This window comes from Numida meleagris, chromosome 26 (assembly GCF_002078875.1).
Source record: "Numida meleagris isolate 19003 breed g44 Domestic line chromosome 26, NumMel1.0, whole genome shotgun sequence".
Classification (NCBI taxonomy): Eukaryota; Metazoa; Chordata; class Aves; order Galliformes; family Numididae; genus Numida; species Numida meleagris.
In genome coordinates this window covers 4,309,863-4,330,912 of record NC_034434.1, presented here as the reverse complement: position 1 = coordinate 4,330,912, position 21,050 = coordinate 4,309,863, and the positions used below count along the sequence as shown (strand labels likewise).

Genomic DNA, 21,050 nt, shown 5'->3' with positions numbered 1-21,050 from the left:
CGCTCCCTCCCACCCGATTCCACGCGAATCCCGTCCCTGGGCCGGGCCCTCCCCGGCAGAGGCTGCGGCCGGGCGGGGCGGTGGGCGCGGAGCTCCGCGGGGTGCGAGGCTCAGAGCGCGGCCCCCGCCGTGCAGCCGCGCGGAGCAGCGCAGGGAGGGAGCGGCGCGGAGAGACGCGGATCCAAAATGCTCCTAGGTGGGTACGGCGCGGCTCCGCTCCCCCCGGCATCGCGCTCCCATCGCCCCGCGTGGCAGCGGGCGGGAGCGGGGGAGCGGTGCGGGGCTCCGTGCGGAGGGGGGGAGCGGAGGGTGCGTTCTACGCGGCCCCGGCAGCGCTGCGGCTCGCTCCGGGCTCGTCCGGGTGCGCGGTGCGGAGCGGGGTGCGGGAGGTGACCCCGTCTGCGCGGGTGGGATCGGAGCGCTGTGCAGCCTCTGCCTTTGGCGGTGCCACCTGAGCAGATGGAGAGAAGTGATGGAATACGTCGATCTTTGAATGTTATTTCTGTGTAGCTCTGCTAAGGGGGGCCGGGGGGGGGGCTGTCTTTTTTTCCCCCCTTTGCAATTTTGATCATAGGCTCAACTCTCAATGTTGAAAAACTGACGCGGATCATTTACAGCTGGGAGAGAGCTGCAGAAACGGGAGGAATTTCGGGCTCAGGGGCAGGCTGAGCGCTGGGCTCTTCACCTGTGGGGCCCTTTCCATGCCCACTCCTGTGCCCATTGGGGCTTTGCCACGCTAAATTGCCATCGTTACATTTTCTTCTTTCAAATCAGATCCTCATTGTTCCCTATTTCCATCCTGCCCGAAACGCCATTTAAGAGCTGTTCTTTTCCTTTGAAGCATCCGAGCCCCGTGTCGTACACCCACAGCCCCGTCCCTCTCCTGCCCCAGCACACACACGCAGCCTTGTTTCTTCGGCTCTCCGCCCGCTGATCCTAATTACTTGTGGGATTCAAGCTGTGTTGGATTCTCTGCATCCTATTGATTTTTCCCAGGGCTGCAAAAAAGAGGAAGGAGCAGGTTGGGGCGGGCACGCTCTGCTTTGTCCTTGCTGTGCACACGGGGTCAGCGCTGGCTGCTGGGCACTCGGCCCCGTCTCGCCCTTTGCACGCTCAGCACCTTCCTGGGACACGGGGCTGGGGGGGGGGGAGCAGGGAACGCGGTTCAGAGCTCGCAGGGCTCTGGGGGGTTTGTGCTTTCTGTTGGTTCTTGGCTGTCTTGGGCTTGCCGAGCTGTGGTGATAGATGGAGTGCGATGCTTTGCTCTCGCACCCTTTCTGTGCTCAGATTCGTGGGTGGGGATGCGGGGTCTGTAATTACCCCCACTGCCCTGCCCCGGGCGCACGTGTTCCTGGGTTAATATGTACATGTGTGTATGTACAAGGCGCGGGGTCTGGGGCATTCTGAGGGCAGCGAGTCCAGCGGAAAGGCAAAGTTATGGAACCGGCACGTGTGGCAGCGCCCGGCCACGGAGCTGCTCCCAACCACGGCTTCAGTTGCCAGCTGTCTAGGAAGGATCATTAATTTTTCTAATAGTTTGAAGCAGTCCTTCCTGCGTGCGCTGCCTTGCCCTGTGTTCCTGCAGTGCGCAGCAGCTCTTGGGGTGTGGATCTGGAATCCCACTTCTCGGGCAAAGCAGGTTATTGCAAAAAAAAGAAAAAGAAGACAGGAAGAAAAAAGCAGAGCTTGCTTTCAGCTGCGTGGTCTCAAACATGTAGGAAACATTGTAAAGCCACAAAAGCTTTAATTTTAATCTCTGAAATGCAGCAGAGACAGAGGGTTGCACGCAGACCATATACATTCCCATAGTAGGGCATTTCATGGGACGTGGTTTTTCCTTCTTCCTTCCTCCATAGCATCTGGGTGTGTTTGTGGAGCCCACCCCATGGCCCCCCCCCCCCCCAGCAGCCCAGTGCTGGCCAGGCCCCCCAGTAGGTGCGAGAGCCGCGTGCTGCTGTGCTGGGGGCGGCTGCTGCGGGGTGAGCGTGGGGTGTTCAGACACCTCAAGGGATGAGCAAAGGCTCCGCACTGCCCCCAGTTTCAATGCATTGAGCCAAGAGAATTTGTGTTCTGAAGCCATGGCAGCTCCCAGTGCGCTGTGACCAGTCAGGGTGCAAATGTGCTCTGCCTCAGGTGACTGCTGACATTTGAAGCCATAAGCACCACTCTTTATTATTTTTTTTTATTTTATGCACAAGCTGAGTTTTGAATCAGGGTTCTGCCTTCCTGCTTTTTCCATCCCTGCTCTCCCTCGTGCTTGACACACACCTGCAGCTCTCCTGGCTCTGGGAGCTCCCACGGTGGGGACAAACCCACAGCTGCTTCCGAGACCATGAGCGCTGCGGTCTGAGGGCATTGTGGGGTCTCTTGGCTCTCCCCGAGGTGTTGTCTCCCCTTGGGAGCTGGAAGTCACCGGCTCCAGCACCGGGCATTGGGCGCAGTGCTCTGCTGTCACCATCCCGCATCGCGCTGGGGAAAGAGCTCGCTTTTTAAAAACCAAAAGAAAGCAAACCCTGCTTGTAAGCGTCCCTCACTGCACTTGAGGACCGGGCTGCTGAAAACCGTGTCAGGCCGACGTGAACTTTTGGAAGTTCCCATGCAGGTGGTGCTCCCTGCAGCCTGCAGAGCGCTGTGCCAGCGCCGGCGCTTTGATGGCCCATTCCGGCACCTCTGATGTCCCCACGGCTGTAATTAGTGCAGGGGCTATGCATTTGCAGATTGCTTTTTTTCCTTTTGCGGAGCGGGATGTTGGGCCACGTGGGCTGCCTGTTCCCACTCTTCTCCGAAGTGGCTATATTAGCACGGCCTGGGTAGGAGTGGCGGAAATTACAATGAAATACTAGCGGTAGGAAATAAAAATCTAATTAAAAAATAATGACAGGAGTGCGTCTGCTTCCAAACATTGCCTATGACCAAGGCTCGCCCCGGGGCAGACTTAGAGGAGAGTTATGCACTTCTGCAGCTGTCAGCGCAGACACGACAAGCCCCTGTTGTGGGGCTGCGGCAGAACAACGCTGCGAGCAGAAAGCGGGCGGGGGGGGCAGGGGGGCTCTGACCTTCATCAAGGGGAAGGATGGCCGGGGTGCCAAGGGCAGCGTGGGCTCTTCCCCGCTCCGGGCTCTGCCAGCTCCCGCTGATGCCCCGGGCACATCCCCACCCCGCTGAGCTCTCGTCCCTTCCGCTCCCATTTGTCTCCATCACTGCTGCAGAGGGGCTGGACCCGCTTGGAGCACATGAGGGGCTGGGTGCCCCTGGGCCCCCCCCGCCTGCAGATGCTTCGTTAATAGAAATCCATAATGATCGCTGCTAGAGAGAAAGCGCTGCGCGATGAAAAATGCGTGTCTGCTCAGGGGCAGTTCAAGAGGTGGTGGAGAAGGGAGTCTGTGATTTGTTCCAAATTGGTTCTTTCACTGGAGCGGTGGGAAAGCATCAATTTGAGCTTCTCTTCTCCCTTTTCGTTTCTGTCAGCTGCTCCCTGGCTGTAATGAATTGGGCTTGGCTGTGATTTTTATGATGTGAGCGATGCCCAGAATAAAGGCTGAACCAAGCTGGGGCTCCAGGCATCCACCTGAGCTGGATTTGGAACCCTCCAGCCCCAGCAGAGGAAGGTGATGGTGGCGAGGGGAGGGCTCCAGGGAGCGTGGCCAGGACTGGAGGGCTCTGTGCAGCTCGGTCCTTTACAATATTTGTGCACAGGTTCCTGCTGCAGACCCCTTCTCCCCCAGTGTCTTGAGGACCAGGTGCACAGGCTGATGGTGGGACATGATGCTGCCCTGCCCTCAGCACCAGGGGCATTTCTCTTCTCAGCAGCCGCATTGCAGCGGGCGGAAACTGCACCCGGCTCTGTTTGGAGGTGGTGGGAGCGCTGCAGCCCCCGAGTGGGGGTGGTGGGGGCACTCAGTGCTGTCCTCCCTCCGCCAGCTTGGACAGAGCGCCCGTCTGGGCTGTGCCCACGCGCTGTGGGGATGTCAGCTGGGTCCACCCCAGGGCTCATTCCCTGCCAGATCGAGTCAGGCAGCAGGAGCTGTGACGAGGGAAGGAGGTGGCATCCCGTGAGGCTGCAGAGGCTGGGACGTGGGTCCCTGTGTGGGCAGCTCAGGGGCTCCCGCTGCTTCCCGGCCCTTTGTGCTGGTCTCCGGGGCCACGCAGCCCACCTAGGCCTTCCTGCGAGGTCCTGGTGCCCCTGTGCCCACAGCAGTGCTGGAAGGGCCCTGACAGGAGAACCACAGCCCTGTGTGCCTGGGTGCTGTGGGGACAAGACACAGCAAGGAACACTGGGAAGCCCTCAGCTGAGGTGCCCCCTCCTCCTGTGGCCCCCCATCCCCATTGCAGCGATGCTGTGAGGGTGCAGATCCTGCCAGGGCACAACCCTGGGGTTACGGGCGCATTTCTCATTTGTCTGAGCTGACACGGCGCTGAGCACTGATTCCCTCGCAGGGGGATGGCTCGCTCCTACACAAGACCGAGGCTTCTCTGCAGCTTTCCTTCCTCCTCCGTGCACAGCAGAAATTAAATTGAACTGTCACCACCTCCGGGTGCCAAGGGATGCTGCTGCAGCGCTCCCCACACCCTCCTCAGTGCTCTGCTGCCCCAGGCCCCGGCTGCATCCCAGGGCCATGGAGGGGAGGTGGGTCTGGGGGCTGCATCCCGGTGCTGTGCTACTGGTAGGGGATCTGGGGGCTGCATCTCAGTGTGTGCTGCTGAGGTGGGGTCCGGGAGCAGGGAGCTGCAGGGCTCCTCGCCCCCTGCCCCATGGTCCTGCAGTGCTGGGGTTGGATTGGGGGCACGGGGCTGGGTACCCAGCAGGGATGGAGCTCATGGCTGGTAGCGGCTTTGGGAGCATGAGCAGCTCCTCTGCCCCACTCCAAAGGCATGAGTCATTCCCAAGAGATGAATTTAAAGATCTTAATGCATAGAAGAAAATTAAAATCTCATAAATACACTTGGACTCAGAGATTTAAGATCTTTCGGGGTAATACGGTTGATTTTTCAGTTTCTTCTGCTCAGCTTCTTACAGGTGAAAAGGAAAAAGCTACAGGGGAAAAGAGAGCTATAGGGGAAACAGCTGCAGGATGTGGGGCTGGAGCTGGCCCTGTTCCCCCCACAGCAGCTTGGTTTTGTCGGGCGCTTTGGTTTGGTTTGGGTGGAAGCTGTGTCTCGTGGGCAGCGGGGCCTTTGTGCCGCATCGATGGTGAATGCTGGCGATGGGGTCACCTGCCTGCCAGCCCCAGGCACATCACAGAGAGAAAATAGCAATGATTGCACCAAATCGAGACTTCTGTTGCTGCATAGGAGTGAATGGAAATACCGTGATCGACTCCTGACCCCCACGCTCCCTTTGCAAAACCAAAGGGCAAAACAATTTCTGCTGGTCTGGCCCATGGGCCGTCAGTGCCCGGCTTGCAGGACGCTGTGTGCGGCTGCCACCACGTCCCCGCCAGCAGGGCTGGCTCCAGCCACTGTAAAGCAGAGGATGCTGCAGCCTCGTGCCTAAAAACTGATTCAAAACCTTAAGTCCTCTTTTCTCGCTTGCATTAGCACAAGAATAAATAGTGCATATTTCAGCCCCGGAAGCCGGGTCTCTGGTTTCACCCCATTCCTGTGAGCATTAACCCTGAGCCACGGTGGCGGGCAGGAATGTCCCGGGCGCAGAAGGAGCCTCTTGCCCCGGGACATGACGAGGAGCCCGGAGAGAGGAATTTACCCGACGTCTCCGCCCCGGCGCTGGAGCCGCGCTCAGAGCAGCTCTAATCCAGGTGCACCGTGGGGGGCCACGGCCCCGGGGGGTCACACTGCGCAGCACCCCCCACGCACCAGGCACCGGGGTGTTCCCTTGGCGGGCCCTGTGTTCTTTGGAGTCACCTTTGAGGACGGTGAGGGCGGCAGAAAATTCATTTCTCCGGGAGCAGTTGAGGTGTTCTAAGCTGCACCTGTGCTGAAGGCGGAACGATGCCCGGCTGGGTGCCGCCCCGCCCCGCGGCTCTGCGCTGCCTGCTGATAACGGGGCTCAGCGGGAGCTCCCGGCGCGGTGTTAGCGGAGGGATCGCGCCCGGTTCTGTCCGGTGCTTGCAGCGGAGCCCGAGGGGCTGCTGCGCCCGCTCTGCCCGTCTCTGGTTGCTCCCCCCGGACGGCTGTAGGGCTTCGCACCGCAGCACGCGCCCGGCCCTCGGCCGCGGATCCCTGGGGTGCCGCGCACCCACCGCCCATCCCCTGCATCGATCCCAGAGGAAGGCGCCCGGCGTCCCCCACCCCCCCGGGACCGCAGCCCATCGCCGTGACACGGCCACGGCCCCCGCCGCGCGGCCTGCCCGTCCCCGCCGCCGCTAGTGGCCACTGCCGCCGCCGGCTCCCGGAGCGTCGGCGGAGCAGACAGTCCCCGCTGCAAGATGGCTGCTGCCGCGCTGCCGTGACCGCGGGCTTTGTTCCCGCAGCCGCCGCGCTCGGGGCCACGCAGCGCCCGCCCCGTGCACCGAGCGGGACCCGGCGGGGCGGGGGCTGCGCCGCTTCGTCCCGCGGCCGGGGGTTGGGTTCGGGGCCTTTTTTTCCTTTTTTTTTTTTTTTTTTTTTTTTTTGGCTTAGCATTGTTTGGGTTTTTTGTTTTTTTTGGTTTTTTTTAATTTGATTGGTTTTCTTCTCCTATTTAAAAAACAAAATCTGGGAAGTTTTCCACCCCCCTCGCCCCAAAGCTCATGGCAGCGGCTCCATGGTACGTATGTGTAGAGGGTGGGCGGGTGTGCGGGGCCGGGGCCCGGGGGAGTTGCATGCGGCTCTGCTCGCAGTCGGCACCGGGCTCTGCCCGGAGCTAGGCGGGCATCGCAGGGCACAGCCCGGGCTGCGGGACCGGGGCGTGAGCATCACTGCAGAGGCTCGTCGGTTTGCACAGAAACCCTGCCCAAACTTCCTTGCAGCCGGCGCTCCTGGGGGAGCAGCACATGCAGGAGTGGGGTGCGGTGCTGACAGCCCCAGCGCTGCCTGCTCCTGAGGAAGCGCAGCATTAACTCTGAGCGTGGGCTGCCTGCGCTGCGCTGCCGGGCGGGACGTGGCCGCGGCTCCTGCAGCCCCTGCACCGCCCCCTGCGCTGCCCCGTGGCCCCGTGCCCCCCGGGCTCGTCGCTGGGAGATGTGTATTTTTCTTTCCAAGGGAGGAGTTTTTTGCTGGGCCGGGCGCCTGGGTGCAGCGTGTGGCCGTGTTTGGGCAGGGGGTCAGTGTAGGGACCGCGCGCTGTCCCTGCTGCAGCCTGGGCTCCCAGATTGATGTCCGCCCGGTTTGGGGCAGGTCCTGGGGCTTGCATGGGGCCACCAGGGCGATCTCAGCCAGGCTGAGCCTGCATCCCCGAGGAGCAGCTGACATGCCTGCCCTGCCAACTGGAGAGGAAACATTTAGCAAGACAGGTCCTGGCTTTGGCTCTGCACGGCAATCCCCTTGCTGTTTCCTAACGAATGGACTGCAGAGCAGATTCTCTTTGCGGGTGAGGATGCAACTCTGCACGGGATCACCTGGGGCTTGGGGTTGTCCCATGGCTGCCCCGTGCTGCAGAGGGATGGTTGGCTCAGAGGGAGCAAAGCCAGCGGTGCGTGATGCAGGCTCTGTGCGCCTGCTGGGAGCCTGGCAGCGCTGTGGGCAGGAGGCAGCTCGCCCCTTCCTCGCCCAGTGGATGAAGGAGATTTCGCAGCACCCGGGGGCTCCAGCACCCAAATCTCAGTGCTTTCTGTGGTGGCTGTGGGAAAGGCTCCAGCCCGTAGGGGTTTTGTTCTATAGGAATAAATAAATGCCTCATGGGCTTCTCAGTGAGTTGCACTGGGTGCTTTCTGGCTTGCACTGGTGACCCATTGCAGAAGGTTCCGTGTCCTCCCCGTGCTTTGGTTCTCCGGCAGGAACAAATGATTACCAAAAGCTGAGCACTGTGAGGGCCCTAATCCCTTTCCCCTTGTGTCTCTTTCATCTCCAGTCAAACCAGGAAAGTGGTACTAGACCTTCCTTACCCAGTTAAATGTAGAGGCTGCTCCTCCAAGGCACGTCTCGGTTCAGCCGTAGCGCTTGGTTTCCCCGCCACAGCAATATGGTGCCTCCAGGGAAAAAGCCAGCTGGGGAAACTTCCAATTCCAATAAAAAATGCAAGCGCTATTTCAATGAGCACTGGAAGGAAGAATTTACCTGGCTGGAGTTTGACTATGAGAGAAAACTCATGTTTTGCATAGAGTGTCGGCAGGCGCTGGTGAAGAACAAGCACGGTAAAGCGGAGAATGCCTTTACCGTGGGCACGGACAACTTCCAGCGCCACGCGCTGCTGCGGCACGTCACCTCGGGTGCGCACCGCCAGGCGCTGGCCGTCAACCGGGAGCAGGTGGCCTTCGAGGCCCGCGGGCACGCGGAGCTGCGCTCGGTGCTGAAGGTGGAGGTGAACCCGGCCAAGGTGGCCGTCCTCACCACCGTGTACTGGATGGCCAAGGAGGAGGTCCTGGATGAGAAGTGCTCCTCGCTGCTGGACCTGCAGAAGCTCAACCTGTGCCAGGCGCTGCTCGCCACCGAGCACAGCGAGCACTACCGCGTCGGCAGCCTCCGGGACATGCAGGTGTGTACCACGGGCTGCGGTCTCCTGGGTCGTTCCCGTGGTGGTCGGGGCTGCGTACACCCCTGGTGCTCACAGGGCGGGTCGGTTCCTGCGCCGGGAGCTTTGCAGCACCCTGAGCTTGCACCGAACACCGCCTGCAGGTCGCTGGGAGCTGCGTGCACGAGCAGGAGCCTTAAGCACGTGCTGAAGGGGAGGGATTGAGGCAGGTGCGGGCTCTGCCCACCAGCACCGAAAACGCATTTTTGCAGCAGGGGCTGCGGGAAGTGGTCATAGTGCAAGGCCAGGCTGAGTGCCCGAGCTCCTCGTGGAGCTGGAGCATGTCCCCGCTGCTCCTCGCTGTGCTCCGCCCAAGGGTGGGTGCCAGGGCCAGGCAGCTCTCCTGCTCCCCAGCGCTTTTGGTGCGGACTGAAGGCAGTGCCTCCATCTTAAATATATATATATATATATATCTATTAATGTGGCATCTAGCTAGTGTCATTCCCTGCTGTGACAAACCAGGGGATGCGGAGGCTAGGGAAAGCAATGGGGCCATTGAGGGCACCCTGGGCTCTCAGCCATGTGTGTGCATGGAGAGAGGCAGCGCTGAGGGGTGAAGGAGCAGAGTTCAGTCAGCGCAGGAAGAGATGAGATTTTCCTTTTTTGCCCTAAACTGGGTGATCAAAAAGATTGAGTAGCCAAGGAGGATTTTCTTAATTTTCCAAGCGCTTCATGCCTGTTAAAATCAAATTAATTTTTTAGTGAGGCTTGGCGGGTTGCCAGGCTTTTTAGATACAGAAGGAGCCCTACTTCGCTGCAGGTAGGCAAAATCTGCTCATTAGATTTCTCGGCCTGGAGCACCACTCTCAGCATTTGCGCACATGAGGAAGCTCTCCCCACGAAGCGGGGGCATTTCCACCAAGTGGGTAAAATGGAGCGAAGGAAGAGACGCTGAGAAGTTTTATTGCTGCTCCTGACTGTGCTTCGCCTGTAAAGCACAGAAGTGATGGAGTCGCAGCTGAAGAAGTGGGGCTCTGGTGCCTCAGTGGGCTCCTGGAGCAGGCAGGGTCTCAGAGCCCTTAGGATGTGGGGTGGGAGCAGGGTGGGCAATGTGGGGCCAGCACCGCCAAGCTGAACTGCGCTTGGGCTGCAGCCAGAGGAGAGAGAAGGCAGCAAATTAGAAAAGAGAAAGCTGTTGCCAGCAGGGAGTTGACTTGTACGGACAACTTGCACAGCATTATCGCGCTGAAATTGCTTCTGAGGTCTGTGGACACCAGTGTAATATAACCTGCTGTTGCAGGGTGATTCAGCGCTTGTGGCCGTTGCGGTGCTGTTGCTGTGCACTTGGATGGAACAGAGGGAAAATGAACCCCAGTGAGCTGTGAGCGATGTGGTGGGCACGGGAGCATGGCCTGTCTGTACGTGATGTTGGCAGGGATCCTTCCGTGGCTCTTTCCATGAGAGAGCTGGTCTCCATACTCCTGTGCCAAAGGGCTGCAGCCAATGAACTTACTCCGTGCTTTAAGCTACGGTTTAGGGAAATGCTGTCATCCAGGCAAGGGTGCTAAGTCACTCCTGATTTCAAGCACGTGTTTGAAGTTGCTGTTCGAAAGTGCCAACGTCCCATTGACTTACTCTGGCTCCTAAAAAAGGGCAGAATTTGCCGATATCTGCACTCTGGGTTGGAGAGCAATTTTTAGACCCTTGAGTAAGATCCCTGGCTGAACCAGTGAGCAGCTTAAACCACGAGCAAATGGGCTTCGATTCCTCCGGGCAGCGCTCGGCTTTGAAGGCGCACAGCCCGGTGCTTGCGATGCCGGTGGGAGCCGAGCATGCGCTTAGGGCCGCTCAGCGCTGGGGCCTCCCATTGCCTTTGGGGAGATCCCAGCGTGGATGCCGTGCAGCTCGTGTTGCTACGGGTGCCGTGCCTCTCCCGCGTGCCTTTAAAGAGCCTTTGTATTTCTCTCTCCCTCCCTCCTGCCCTGTGTGCCCTTCACTGCCTCAGGCAGCGATGGCCAAGGTCCTGCACAACGAGGACAGGCACCGCATCAAGGCCTCGCCGTTTGTCGGGCTGGTGGTGGATGAGACGGTGGATGCGCAGGAGCGCCGCAGCCTGGCCGTGTTCAGCACCACCGTGTCCCCCTGCAGTGGGCAGACCTCCGCCACCTTCCTGGGCAGCTTCGAGCTGCCGGCCGGGGAGGCGGCCACGGTGACGGGCAAGGTGGGCGAGGTGCTGCACGCCTTCAGCATCCCGGCCATGAAGCTCACCTGGCTGAGCGCCCACAGCGCGTCGCTGGGGGCCGAGCGGCGGAGCGGGGCCGGCACCGCGCTGAGCTCGCTCTGCCCACTGCTCACCGAGATGCACTGCCTGTCCCACGGCAGCTCCCTGCTGCCCACCCACAGCAGCCTCAGCATCGAGTACCTCCAGAAGTACGAGACCACGGTGGATGCCATCTACAGGCTGTACTCCAGCCCCACGGGGGAAAGCAGTGGGCTGCAGGAGCTGTGGAGCGTCCTGGACCTCTGTGAGATTGACCTCGGCAGCCCCAGGGCCATCTGCTGGACTTCCATCTTCCCAGCCGTGGAGGCCATCGACTCCTCGTGGCCCACACTGGTGCTGCTGCTGGAGAGCGAGGCGGAGCGGTCGCCCGTGGCCCTCGGCCTCTGCCAGGAGCTCAAGAAGTTCCACTTTGTGGCCTTCACCAAGATCCTGCTGGATGTCCTCCCCATCTTCCAGAAGCTCAGCCGCTTCTTCCAGATTGAGGACTTCGACCTCTCCATCCTGAAGCCCATCGTCTCTGCCACGGCCACCACCCTGCAGGCACAGAAGGGCTCCAGCGGCCAGAACCTGCAGGAGTTCCTCAGCGCCGTGACCGAGCACCCACAGGGCGAGCAGGAGGGCGAGAGCCGGCTCTACTACAAGGGCGTGGAGTTGGCCAACTGCTCCCCGGTGCACCTGCGGCACTTCGAGCACCTGAAGGACACCTACCTGGAGAGCATGCGGGGCAGCCTGCTGGACAGGTTCCCCAGCGGCGTCCTGGAGGCCGTCAGCTCCTTCTCAGCCATCTTCAACCCCAAGTGCTACCCCCAGTCTCTGGAGGACATCAGTGGCTATGGGCTCAGCGAGCTGAACTTCCTCCTGCAGGCGTACTCCCAGGTGGTGGTCAGCGAGAGGGCCCTGAGTGATTTCCCCCTCTTCAAGCGGATAGTCTTCAGCCTCAGCCAGCTGTCCTTCAGGGACCTGTGCGTCAAGCTGGTCTACAGCAGCTCTGAGATGCACGAGCTCTTCCCGGACTTCGCCGTCCTCGCAGCCATTGCCTTGGCCTTACCGCTGGGCTCGGCGCTCGCCAAGAAGATCAGCCGAGGCCGGGAGCTGCTGAAGCGCGGCCGGTCGCGCTGCACCAAGGACGAGGGGCTCTCCAACCTCATGAAGATCGCCATCGACGGGCCGGCCATCGACGAGTTTGACTTTGCGTTGGCCATTGAATATTATGAGAGCATGCGGGAGTCCGGCTTCATCAAGACGCAGGTGAAGTGAGTGGTGGGTGGCGAATGCAGAGCCCTGCAGGCAGGAGCCAGGTCTTATGACAGCCCCAAGCGTCACCGCCATGCTGCCGTCCCCAGCAGCCGTCACTGCCCCGGAGGAACCGACCGTCATTGGTACCAGCTTCCACCGGGAAGCCCCACAGAGCCACGCCGGTCCCACTGCCGCCCCTTGCTTCATCCCCCAGACGTGTGTCTGAGTTGGCCAGGGGCTTGAATCTTGGGGTGTTCCTGTTGGCGTCACTATGGCTGGCATCCCACCACACGGTCAGGTCTTTCCAGGGTTTTGGTTTTCATTGTATTATTGGAGATGAAAGCAGATCTTCTCTTGAGCGCACGTTGCCTTTGCACAACAATACGTGGCAGCTTATCCGTAATACTCTGCGAAAATACCTGATTTTTGTTATTGTGGAGCCTCGAGGAGGAATGCAGGAAGGCAGCGTGTCCCTGCTGCAAGCCCCGCAGTGCCCGGCTGCGAATCGTGGGTGTCCTCGCACACAGCGCACGGTGTTTGGGCAGCGGCATCGACTCGTGGTCATTTCCAAAGCAATGATTTAGAGAATGGCATTGTAATCGCCAAGGAAACAGTAACTTCGAAATGCATCATCGTGTATATATGTGTATGTAGATATATATAAATATATATATAAATATATATATTAAAAAGATCTACCTTAGCTTTCCTAGTGTTTAAAGGTACCTAAAAGAACTTTTTTTGCAATGACAGAATAAATTATAAGCAGGGGTCCGAAAAGAACACGTGGTGAATTCCTTGGCTTTTCGAAACCCTGGGCATCGTGCCCAGGGCTCCTGCTGTGCCCTGAGTGCCCTGCGGCAGCACAGAATCCTCGAAGCATCAGCTTACGGCTGGGACAGCCTGGGTGTGTTCGCTTGGTTTCCCTCTTACCCATTCCTCACCCTGAAGTGAGTGAAACTTTGTTTGTTTTTGACTTAACTCAGAGGGTTGGTTCTACAGGGGTGGGATGAAAAGAGGCTGTTAGCGATTTTAGTTTGCAATGAAGGCAAAGCAGCGTTCCAAAGCGTCACGTCAGAGTAACGCTGAAGCTCGGGGGGAGCGCGGGGCCCTTCCGTGTGCGGCTGCATCCCGAGGAGGGATCTGTGTCTGCGGGGTCGGGGAGCAGAAGCCGCGCACGCTGGGTGCAGCATCACTCGCACCGTGTCTCAGGTCTGCTCCGGCGCCCAGGCTGCTTCGCTGCTTTCACTGCTCTGGGGGTGGGGGCCGTTCCGACGCCGCGTTCCTTAGGGCCGGCCCGGGGCCGCGCTCTCGCTGCTCTCCCGCCTGCAGCCCTGGCACCAGGAGCGCGCACGTGCGCTTCCCAGCGAGCGCCTGGAATGAGCCGGAGCGCATCCAGTCCACGCTTGGCCGGAGACAAAAGCTTTTAAAGCCCCGGGTGAGGAATTTGAGTCACCACCGAAATTTGCTGAGAACACCGACCAGGGGAGCGGGAGCCAGGCTGCTGCTGTGCGAATAAACAGCGCCTGTCTCCATCCGCCTGGTGCCGCCTCGTGCCGGCTGCCATCCCGTGTCTGTGCTGGGGGCAGACCCGCAGTGCTGCCGCTGCTGCGTGTGGGGCTGAGCCCCCGAGGCTGCTGCAAACGCAGCGTCAGCACCCAGCAGCTCTCTCCTGTGCCGGACGGGTGGGCCCTGCACTGCTCCTGTCCCTGGGGGATGGTGCTGGGGAGCGCAGCGCTGCGCATGGCTCTGAGGGCAGCCCCCAGAAATCCAGCTGGGGAGGGGGGCACAGCCGCTCTCTGGGGTTTGTGCTGGGAACGAGGATTCCTTCGCTGCCCTCCTTCCGTCAGCACCAGAAGGAGCAGCACGGCAGCGCGCACTGCGGGCGTCCTCAGCCAGGGCCGGGGCAGGCAGAAACTCGGCGCCCACTGGGGACAGTGCTGCCCGGAGCTGTCGGCCGGCACAGGGCTGCCATCCCCAGCCCGAGCCGTGCCCGTCCCCTCGGGTAAGGTCGTGTCACCCTAGACAGACCCGAAGGCCCCGCTGCTCTCACCGAAGCAAATCCCCTTAACTGAGTGTCTAATTAATACCTAAAAATACAGCCCACAGCTGCTGCCGGAATCTGCCCTGCAGCAAAGGTAAGGTGAGAGCTGCGGCCCCGTGACCTTGGGGAGGTGCCCCCAGCAGCGTGCGGGCCCCAGGGTCGGGCTGGGAGCTCAGGATGGGGCCGGGAGCTGCTCTCAGCCTGGAGCTGCAGCTGTGCTGCTCGCCTGCCCGCTCCGTGCATGCAGCCCTCGTGCTGTTTTGATCACCTGAGGTTTCGGCAGACTGCAGCTGGCCGTGACTCTGTCCCCATGCCATGTGATTATTTTCCTCTTTTCCCCTCTTCAGCCGTGCAGCGCACACAGCTCGGGCTGCAGCTCTGCCCTTTGCCAGGCGCTGCCATTCCTCCCATTGCCTGCAATGGGCTCATGTCCTCTCCCCACATGGTCCCACTCCTCGCTGGGCGCTGTCTGAGGCCTTTTGCCATTCCCCGGGGCTGCACCTGGTGCTGCTGCTCCAGCTGGGGATGGAAGGTTGTGTTCCCTCCTCCTCCCATGAGTCCCATCTCAGGGGGCTCCCCGAACTCTCCCTGTCTGTTCCACTCCTGACCTTCCCCCCATGCCGCGTGTGTTAGCCCACGATTTGGGGTTGCAGTTTTGCTGAGCACGCTGTCAGCAGTAGATGGGTTCCTCTGGCACTGCACTGCTGGCGGAGCTGCAGACCCCGCTGCTCCATTGCCTTCAGTGGGGCAGAGGTGCTGGGTTCGCTCTCCATCGTTGCTCCGTATGTTCCATGCAATGTAAGGTGCATTTTAGGACCAGCACAACCAATGCAAAGGGCACTGATGAAGGCAAGCGGAACCCCCACGATCCACCCCAAGTGCATCTGTTGGAAGTGCTGCTGTGGCACAGTCAGGGCCGTGTGTGTGTCCCAGGGGGGCCCTGGGGGCGCGGGGCTCTGCGTCCCCAAGGATCTGAGGCAGAAGTACTGCTTCATGGCTCAGCAGGTTAATGATGCATCGCTCAGCCGCTCCCGCTGCCTTTTGCTGCTCCCTCGTTGCCGCTGCTGTTTTATTTATTTATTTTGGGGCAGTTTCACAGATTTCCCTTCTGGGTGACTCTGGAATTAACTCGATCAATGCACGCCCGATGAAGCAAAATGCGAATTTCCCCCGCAGTCAGGGCTGACTCAGGGACCGCTCCGCGCAGATGAAGGAGCGGCCGTGTGCGCTCTCCCAGAAAGAGGTCGTTTTTGCCCTCAGGGCGGCAAAGGCTGCTCAGAAATTCAGAAAATCGCCCGAACTTTGAATTTCAGATTTGTATTTCGGTGCCAGAGAAAGGCTGGACACAGGGCAGAAAGCAAAGCGTGGCCGGGGCAGCCGCGAGCTGCTGGGTGCGGTGGGTGGGGAACGCTGCCGTCCCTCTTGTGCTGCATGCCCTCCCAGCGGAGCCTTCTGCTTCCCCTCGCTGTGAGGGTGAGGGTGCTGAGCACCAGAGCTGTGACCCCCAGCGGAGCACAGCCACAAAGATGGAGCGGAAAAGGAGCAGGAAATGAAAAAATAAAAACCGGAATTTCTGCCTTGTCCTCTGCTGAGATGGGCTGCAGGAGGGAGAAGGCGTGGGGCTGTGGGAGGTGCAGATAGGCTTTTGCAGCTCTCAGTATTCTGAAACCTTTTTTATTGTATTTAGTTTTATTTTCTCTTACTCATTTGATGGGGTATTGAGTCTCCCCCACTCCTCAGCCCCATCCCAGCCCATGCTGGGTGGAGAAGGAGGTCGGGGTGGGGGTGGCCGCAGGGAAAGCTGCTGCCTGGGCACTGCCATCCCCTGCAGGTCCCCCCCGTTTGCTGCTCCCCCGTCCCCATGGTGTTTTCTTTAAAACAGAATATAATTAATCCCTGTGCTATTTTTACCTGGCAGCCGGAGCTCACAATGGTGCGGGGGAAGATGCGAGGCAGCCGGCGGAGCAGGGGCCGGGGGTGGCTGCACTGCCGGGGGGGGGGCACGAGGGGGTTCCACCCAAAATAGCAGCGGAGGGGCAGAGCCAGGGCACCCCAAATCCCACACCTGTGCACAGTGGGGGCCGTAACCCCCCGCCCTGTCGCAGTACTCAGGTGCTCCCTGCGCCCTGTCCCCATGCACGGGCGGTACCCACCCATGCTGACGTTGCCCTCCCTCTGCTCCCAGGTCCCTCTGGACACAGCAGCCCCCTCCTCGCGTCGCTGCCGATCCCCGGGCGGCCGCTGCACTCCCCGCTGGACATCAAACACTTCCTGACCTTCCGCCTCAACGGGACGTCCCCGCTCAACCTCTTCCCCAACTTCAACACGGTGAGTGCCTGCGGGTGGGGGGCATCGGCCGTGGGACACTCCCTGCCCTGCACCCCCAGAAGAGCCCTCTTCCAACCCAGCCGGGTGATTTCTGGCCTAATTCCTGGGCTGCACACCTGTGCCATGCGCCTGTCCCTCCACCGGAGCAAACACGGAGCCAGCGTGCGGCGAGGGGGCAGCGGTAATGACCCCCCCCGGCTGGTTCCTACCCCCTCTGCTGCTCTTAGAAAGCAAAATTAAGAAGGTGGTTTGTCTAAACCAAGATGAATGGGGTTTGCTCCGGGAATCGATAGCAATAAAGCAGCTGTGGAGAGCGGTTTGTTGGTTTTGAAATAAATAAAGGGGAAAAAAGGAGGAGGGGCGGCCCAGGGGTGAGCCCGGCACTGCGGGGGCTGAGCTGTGTGTGCATCCCACCGGGGCTGGGGTCCGGCTGCACCTTCTGCTCCTTCCCCTTGGGCCCCAGCGTGGGGCTTCCTGACCTCCCCCCCCCCACTGCAGCAATCACTGATTCTCGCCGCCCTTTTCTAAGTGGCTCTGAGATTAAACATGCTCCAAAGGTGCGAATTATCACCAAGATCTTCAAAGTCGGCTGCAGAAATGAAGCACCAGATCTGTGCTGCTGCTGAATGGGACGCAGTCACCTCACTCCTTTAAACCCTATTGAAACCCCGGCTCCCCCTGTCTCTCCCTGTGCTGACAAGCAGGGGCACATGAGACAGGGGCTTTTCGATGCTGTTACTGTGGCTGCTCTTTGTCTGTGTTCCTGTTTTTAGTCGCTGGCGTTGGGAGCTAACTTGCAGCAGGCACCGTTCTGCTCGGTGCTCGCTTGCCCCCTTCTTGGCATGTGCTCTGCAGAGCGCAAAAAAAACCCCAGAGAAACTGGAGAATCGCTCCTGGAGCCACAGGGCTGTGCAGGGCTGAGCCCTGAGCCCCATGCAGTGCTGCAGGGGAGAGGGTGGCAGGGAACCCAGCGGTGTCACAGCCATCTCCCTGAGCTCTGCACTCTGCCCAGCGCTGCTGGTGCTGCTGGGTCCGGTGGGCTCTGCCCGCAGTGCTGGGTAAGCACACCCCTCTGCCACACAGGGCAGGAGCTGTTTGCAAGCAAACGCCGTGCTCTTGGAACGGGTCACACAGCTCTCATGAACCCAGCAGATGTTTTATTCTGGAGCGAGCAAAACCTTTCCAAACTGAGCTCTTAAAGCAACAACAGAGAAAAAAAAAAAAAAAAAACCCTAGCACAATGCAGAAGGCGCATTTCATGCTTGAAAGGCACTTTCCAGCCCTTGCGATGCTGCAAAGCCGCCAGACCCAGCAGCGCCTTGCAGACAGCAGAAGATGCAATCCGAACTGATGCTCCGTCCCCACACGTTCCCGTGCTGACCTCGGCGGCTGGCAGGAGGTTCAGCTCAGAGATCTCTATTTATACCGGTAGGAACACGCAGCGATAAAGTAATCTGAGTCCATGAGAAGTGGCCGTAAAGCCGGGATCTCGGTGCTGCGGGCGGCGGTGCCCGCACCCACCTCTGCTCTGGATGAGCCGCCGGGTGCTCCCAGGTAGCGCTGCAGAGCTGAGGGCAGGGATGCGTCCGCAGGAGCCGGTAGGACCGCAGCGCCCGGTCACAGCGGGGTCCCCGGGGAGGGGTCTGCTCCCGGTTGGAGATGGCAGAGTGGAGCGGAGCCGATGGCGCGTTTGTGTTCTGTTTGGTGGGAAGGTCAGAGGCTCTCAGGGGAGCTGAGGGTGCTGCGGGCAGAGCTGTGGTGCGGTGTTGGTCCCCGGGGCTCCTGCAGCCTTTCAGAGACGCGGTGCTTGCAGTTGCTTGTGGAGAGCGGGGAAGGCCGCAGAGCTGCAGCGGCCGTGGCTGAGGGGCGCAGTGGGGCAGTGCTCAGAGCTGTGGGCAGAGGGGAGCTGGAGGCTGGGTTGGGGCTGGGCACTGTGCGGGCAGGAGGAGCTGCACATTTCTGAGTGCATGGAGGGCTCTGGGCGGCCCAGCAAGGAGAGGGTCGCGGTGCTCCAGTGTAATCAATGGGACAGTGCAAGCACCCCTCAGCATTGAGGCCAGTGGGGTTCCCTTACCCAAAGCATGCAGAATGGAAAGCGAAGTTCCCTGAGAGGCTGCAATTTAGTGTTAATTAACAGACATGGAAATGGCTGATGTGTAGCAGCAAGGACCCCTCACCACTAAACACTGAATTCTCCGGAGCACATCCCTGCGGGTGCAGGGGGCAGGGCAGCCACCGACCGGCCCCGTCCCACGGCACAGAGCCTGCGGCTGCTGCTGCTGCTGCTGCTGCACCGACTGGGGCCTTTCTCCCATTTGTGCCTGGAAGAGGTGGGCGCTTCTGTCCCAGTCAGGCGCCGGCCCCGCTGCTGGGGCTGCACGCTGTGATGTGGCTGCCGGGTGCAGCAGCGCCTTCCCCATCTGCAGACTGCTCCGCTTCGCCGCCGAACCCCAAATGCCTCTTCATTTATATTCCAGATAAGCAAGCAAAATCTCGTAGCAAAGAGGCTCTTCATTAATCACCCGCCTTCACCATTCTGCTCACTTCTGGAATGGAATTTGGGGTCTTGATAATGGCTCTGTTGTCCAGGCATGTGCTTCGAAGACTGATGCACCTGTCTCAGCAACTAAATAGCTCTGCAGAGAAATACGATCGCCTAAAACCCCAGGCTCCACTGACAGCAGGACTCAGATAAGATAATCTTCCTATGCCACAGGGTAGTGGAACAATACTTGCATTATAGATTATAGCCACGCTCAAACAAAGAGCTTATTCTTATTTTCCCCCTTTAATAAATGCATTTTGTTTAAAACAATTACGGCTTCTCGAACAAGTTTGCTGGCTCGGCAGAGGAATGGCACTGAGCGCTGGGGAGGGACAGGAGCACTGGGGGCTGCCCAGGGGCTGGCAGCACCCGCACACATCAGCCACCAACCCCCCCCAGCAGCCCCCGCTCCTCCCCTGAGCGGTCGCGAGGAACGATGCAGCTCCCAGCAGATAATTGGAGCTGTTCCCCATGCACGTGTCCTGCAAAGTACTGGGGCTGCACAGGCGGCTCAGGTACAATGCAGGTGGTAGCACTGTAATGGGATTGCAGCTGGCAAAATGTGTGCCTTGTGGGGACAGGGGACCCACGTGGCTCTGCATGGGCACCCAGTGACACCCAGTGACACCCCTGCTTCTCTCTGCCAGACATCAGTGGGCATTTGGGCCCTGCAGCTTCGGGGGGGTTGAAGGATGGTTCAAAAAGAGAAATAGAAAAGCGGTGACACAGAGAACCCCATGGAGAGACCGTATATAAGGTCACATATGTAAGGTCGCAGACATTAAGAGGGGTCACAGAGAGATCTGTGGGGCCCAGGCCGTGCCTTGTTCCTGGGAGCCAGGAGCCCCCGGTGAGCACTGCAGTGCAGCACTGCGGCCCCGGTGCCAGCCCACACCCTGTGCCTTCCCTTTGCAGATGGACCCGGTGCAGAAGGCTGTGATCAGCCACACCTTCGGCGTGCCTGCCCCGCTCAAGAAGAAGCAGTTCATCTCCTGCAACATCTGCCACCTGCGCTTCAACTCTGCGGTAAGTCGGGGTGGGATGGGGCTGATGTCCCCCTCCGCCCTCCCACTGTGGTGCAGCCCATGCCTGCAGCTCCTCGGGACCCTCCATGCCCCCATTCAAGTTTCTGTCTTCCTGCTCCTCGTCATTTTGTTCAGCTCTGCTCCCTGCTGCCTTACTCCTGCTGTCTGTGCTCCAGCTGCATTATCAGCTCACACAGTTTCTATCTGCTCCTTGGGAGCTGGATGTGCTCTCCCTGAGCTGCACAGGTGGTTTGGGTTTTTTTTTTTTCCCTGAGTCTTTTCATTCAAAGTAAATCAACCACCTTGAAGAGGGGAGGAAGGAAATGTTCATTGATCCCCACAGTAATGAATTGCACGCAGCTGATCTTTTGTGGTGAGAACTGATTAAACAGCTGGAAAGGGAATTCTCATTCAGATCCAAGCAGCACCTGGAGGAGAGGTTCGCAGCAGCAGCTCAGAGCCCCTCTGTGTGCTAAGTGGGGAATTTGTGGACTGAGCTCTGGGCTAGCACAGTGGGTATAGCAGAGCGTGCACCACGCTGTGCTCTGCCCCTGCCTTCGAGAGACCCTGGGGGCTCTGCATCCCTGCAAGAAGGAGATGATTTGCGGGGACGAGGAGCACAGAGCTGCTTCAGAGAGGTCACAGAGCAGTGGTTCTGCTCCTCTGTGCTGCTGCTCTGTCATGTGCCAGGCTGAGAGCGAGGCAGGAAGGCTCTGTGCGCGGTTCATCTGCTCGAGCCGGCACTGAGCTCAGCGCCCGGAGCTGCTCCTGCTGCATCCATGGGCGCTGCACCCAGAGGGGAGCACTGGGCTGGCTCTGAGTTCCACTGCTGCGCCTGGAGAGATGCGCTCCCGGTGTGGCTGTGCTGCATCAGCAGAGTCCTGCTGCGGGAACAGCTCTTCCAGCCACAGTCTGCTTCTGCAGACTTAATTATTTTGCTTGGCAACCGAGCAGCGCGGGGAGAAGCTTTCCCGTTGGGAGGAGCTCTCCCGTTCCCAGCCGCGCCCTGGAGGCAGCGCGGTGCAGGAGGGCGATGCTCCCCG

At 59.9% G+C, this 21,050-nt stretch overlaps 2 protein-coding genes across 2 annotated transcripts in view; both read left to right on the top strand.

Moving 5' to 3' along the window:
* The window catches only part of LOC110388535 (zinc finger protein 385C-like), a 55,448-nt gene that overhangs the window by 27,223 nt on the left and 7,175 nt on the right, over positions 1-21,050 (top strand). Inside the window, exons 3-4 of the mRNA XM_021377928.1 lie at positions 16,295-16,437; positions 19,898-20,008. Of these exons, the coding sequence (XP_021233603.1) occupies positions 16,295-16,437; positions 19,898-20,008 (254 nt within the window). The remainder of the gene's footprint in view (positions 1-16,294; positions 16,438-19,897; positions 20,009-21,050) is intronic.
* On the top strand, positions 5,984-12,768 carry LOC110388534 (zinc finger protein 862-like). The gene is made up of 3 exons (XM_021377927.1): positions 5,984-6,706; positions 7,949-8,572; positions 10,554-12,768. The coding sequence occupies exons 2-3, from the start codon at positions 8,060-8,062 to the stop codon at positions 12,084-12,086; spliced, it is 2,046 nt and encodes a 681-aa protein (XP_021233602.1). The 5' UTR covers positions 5,984-6,706; positions 7,949-8,059; the 3' UTR covers positions 12,087-12,768.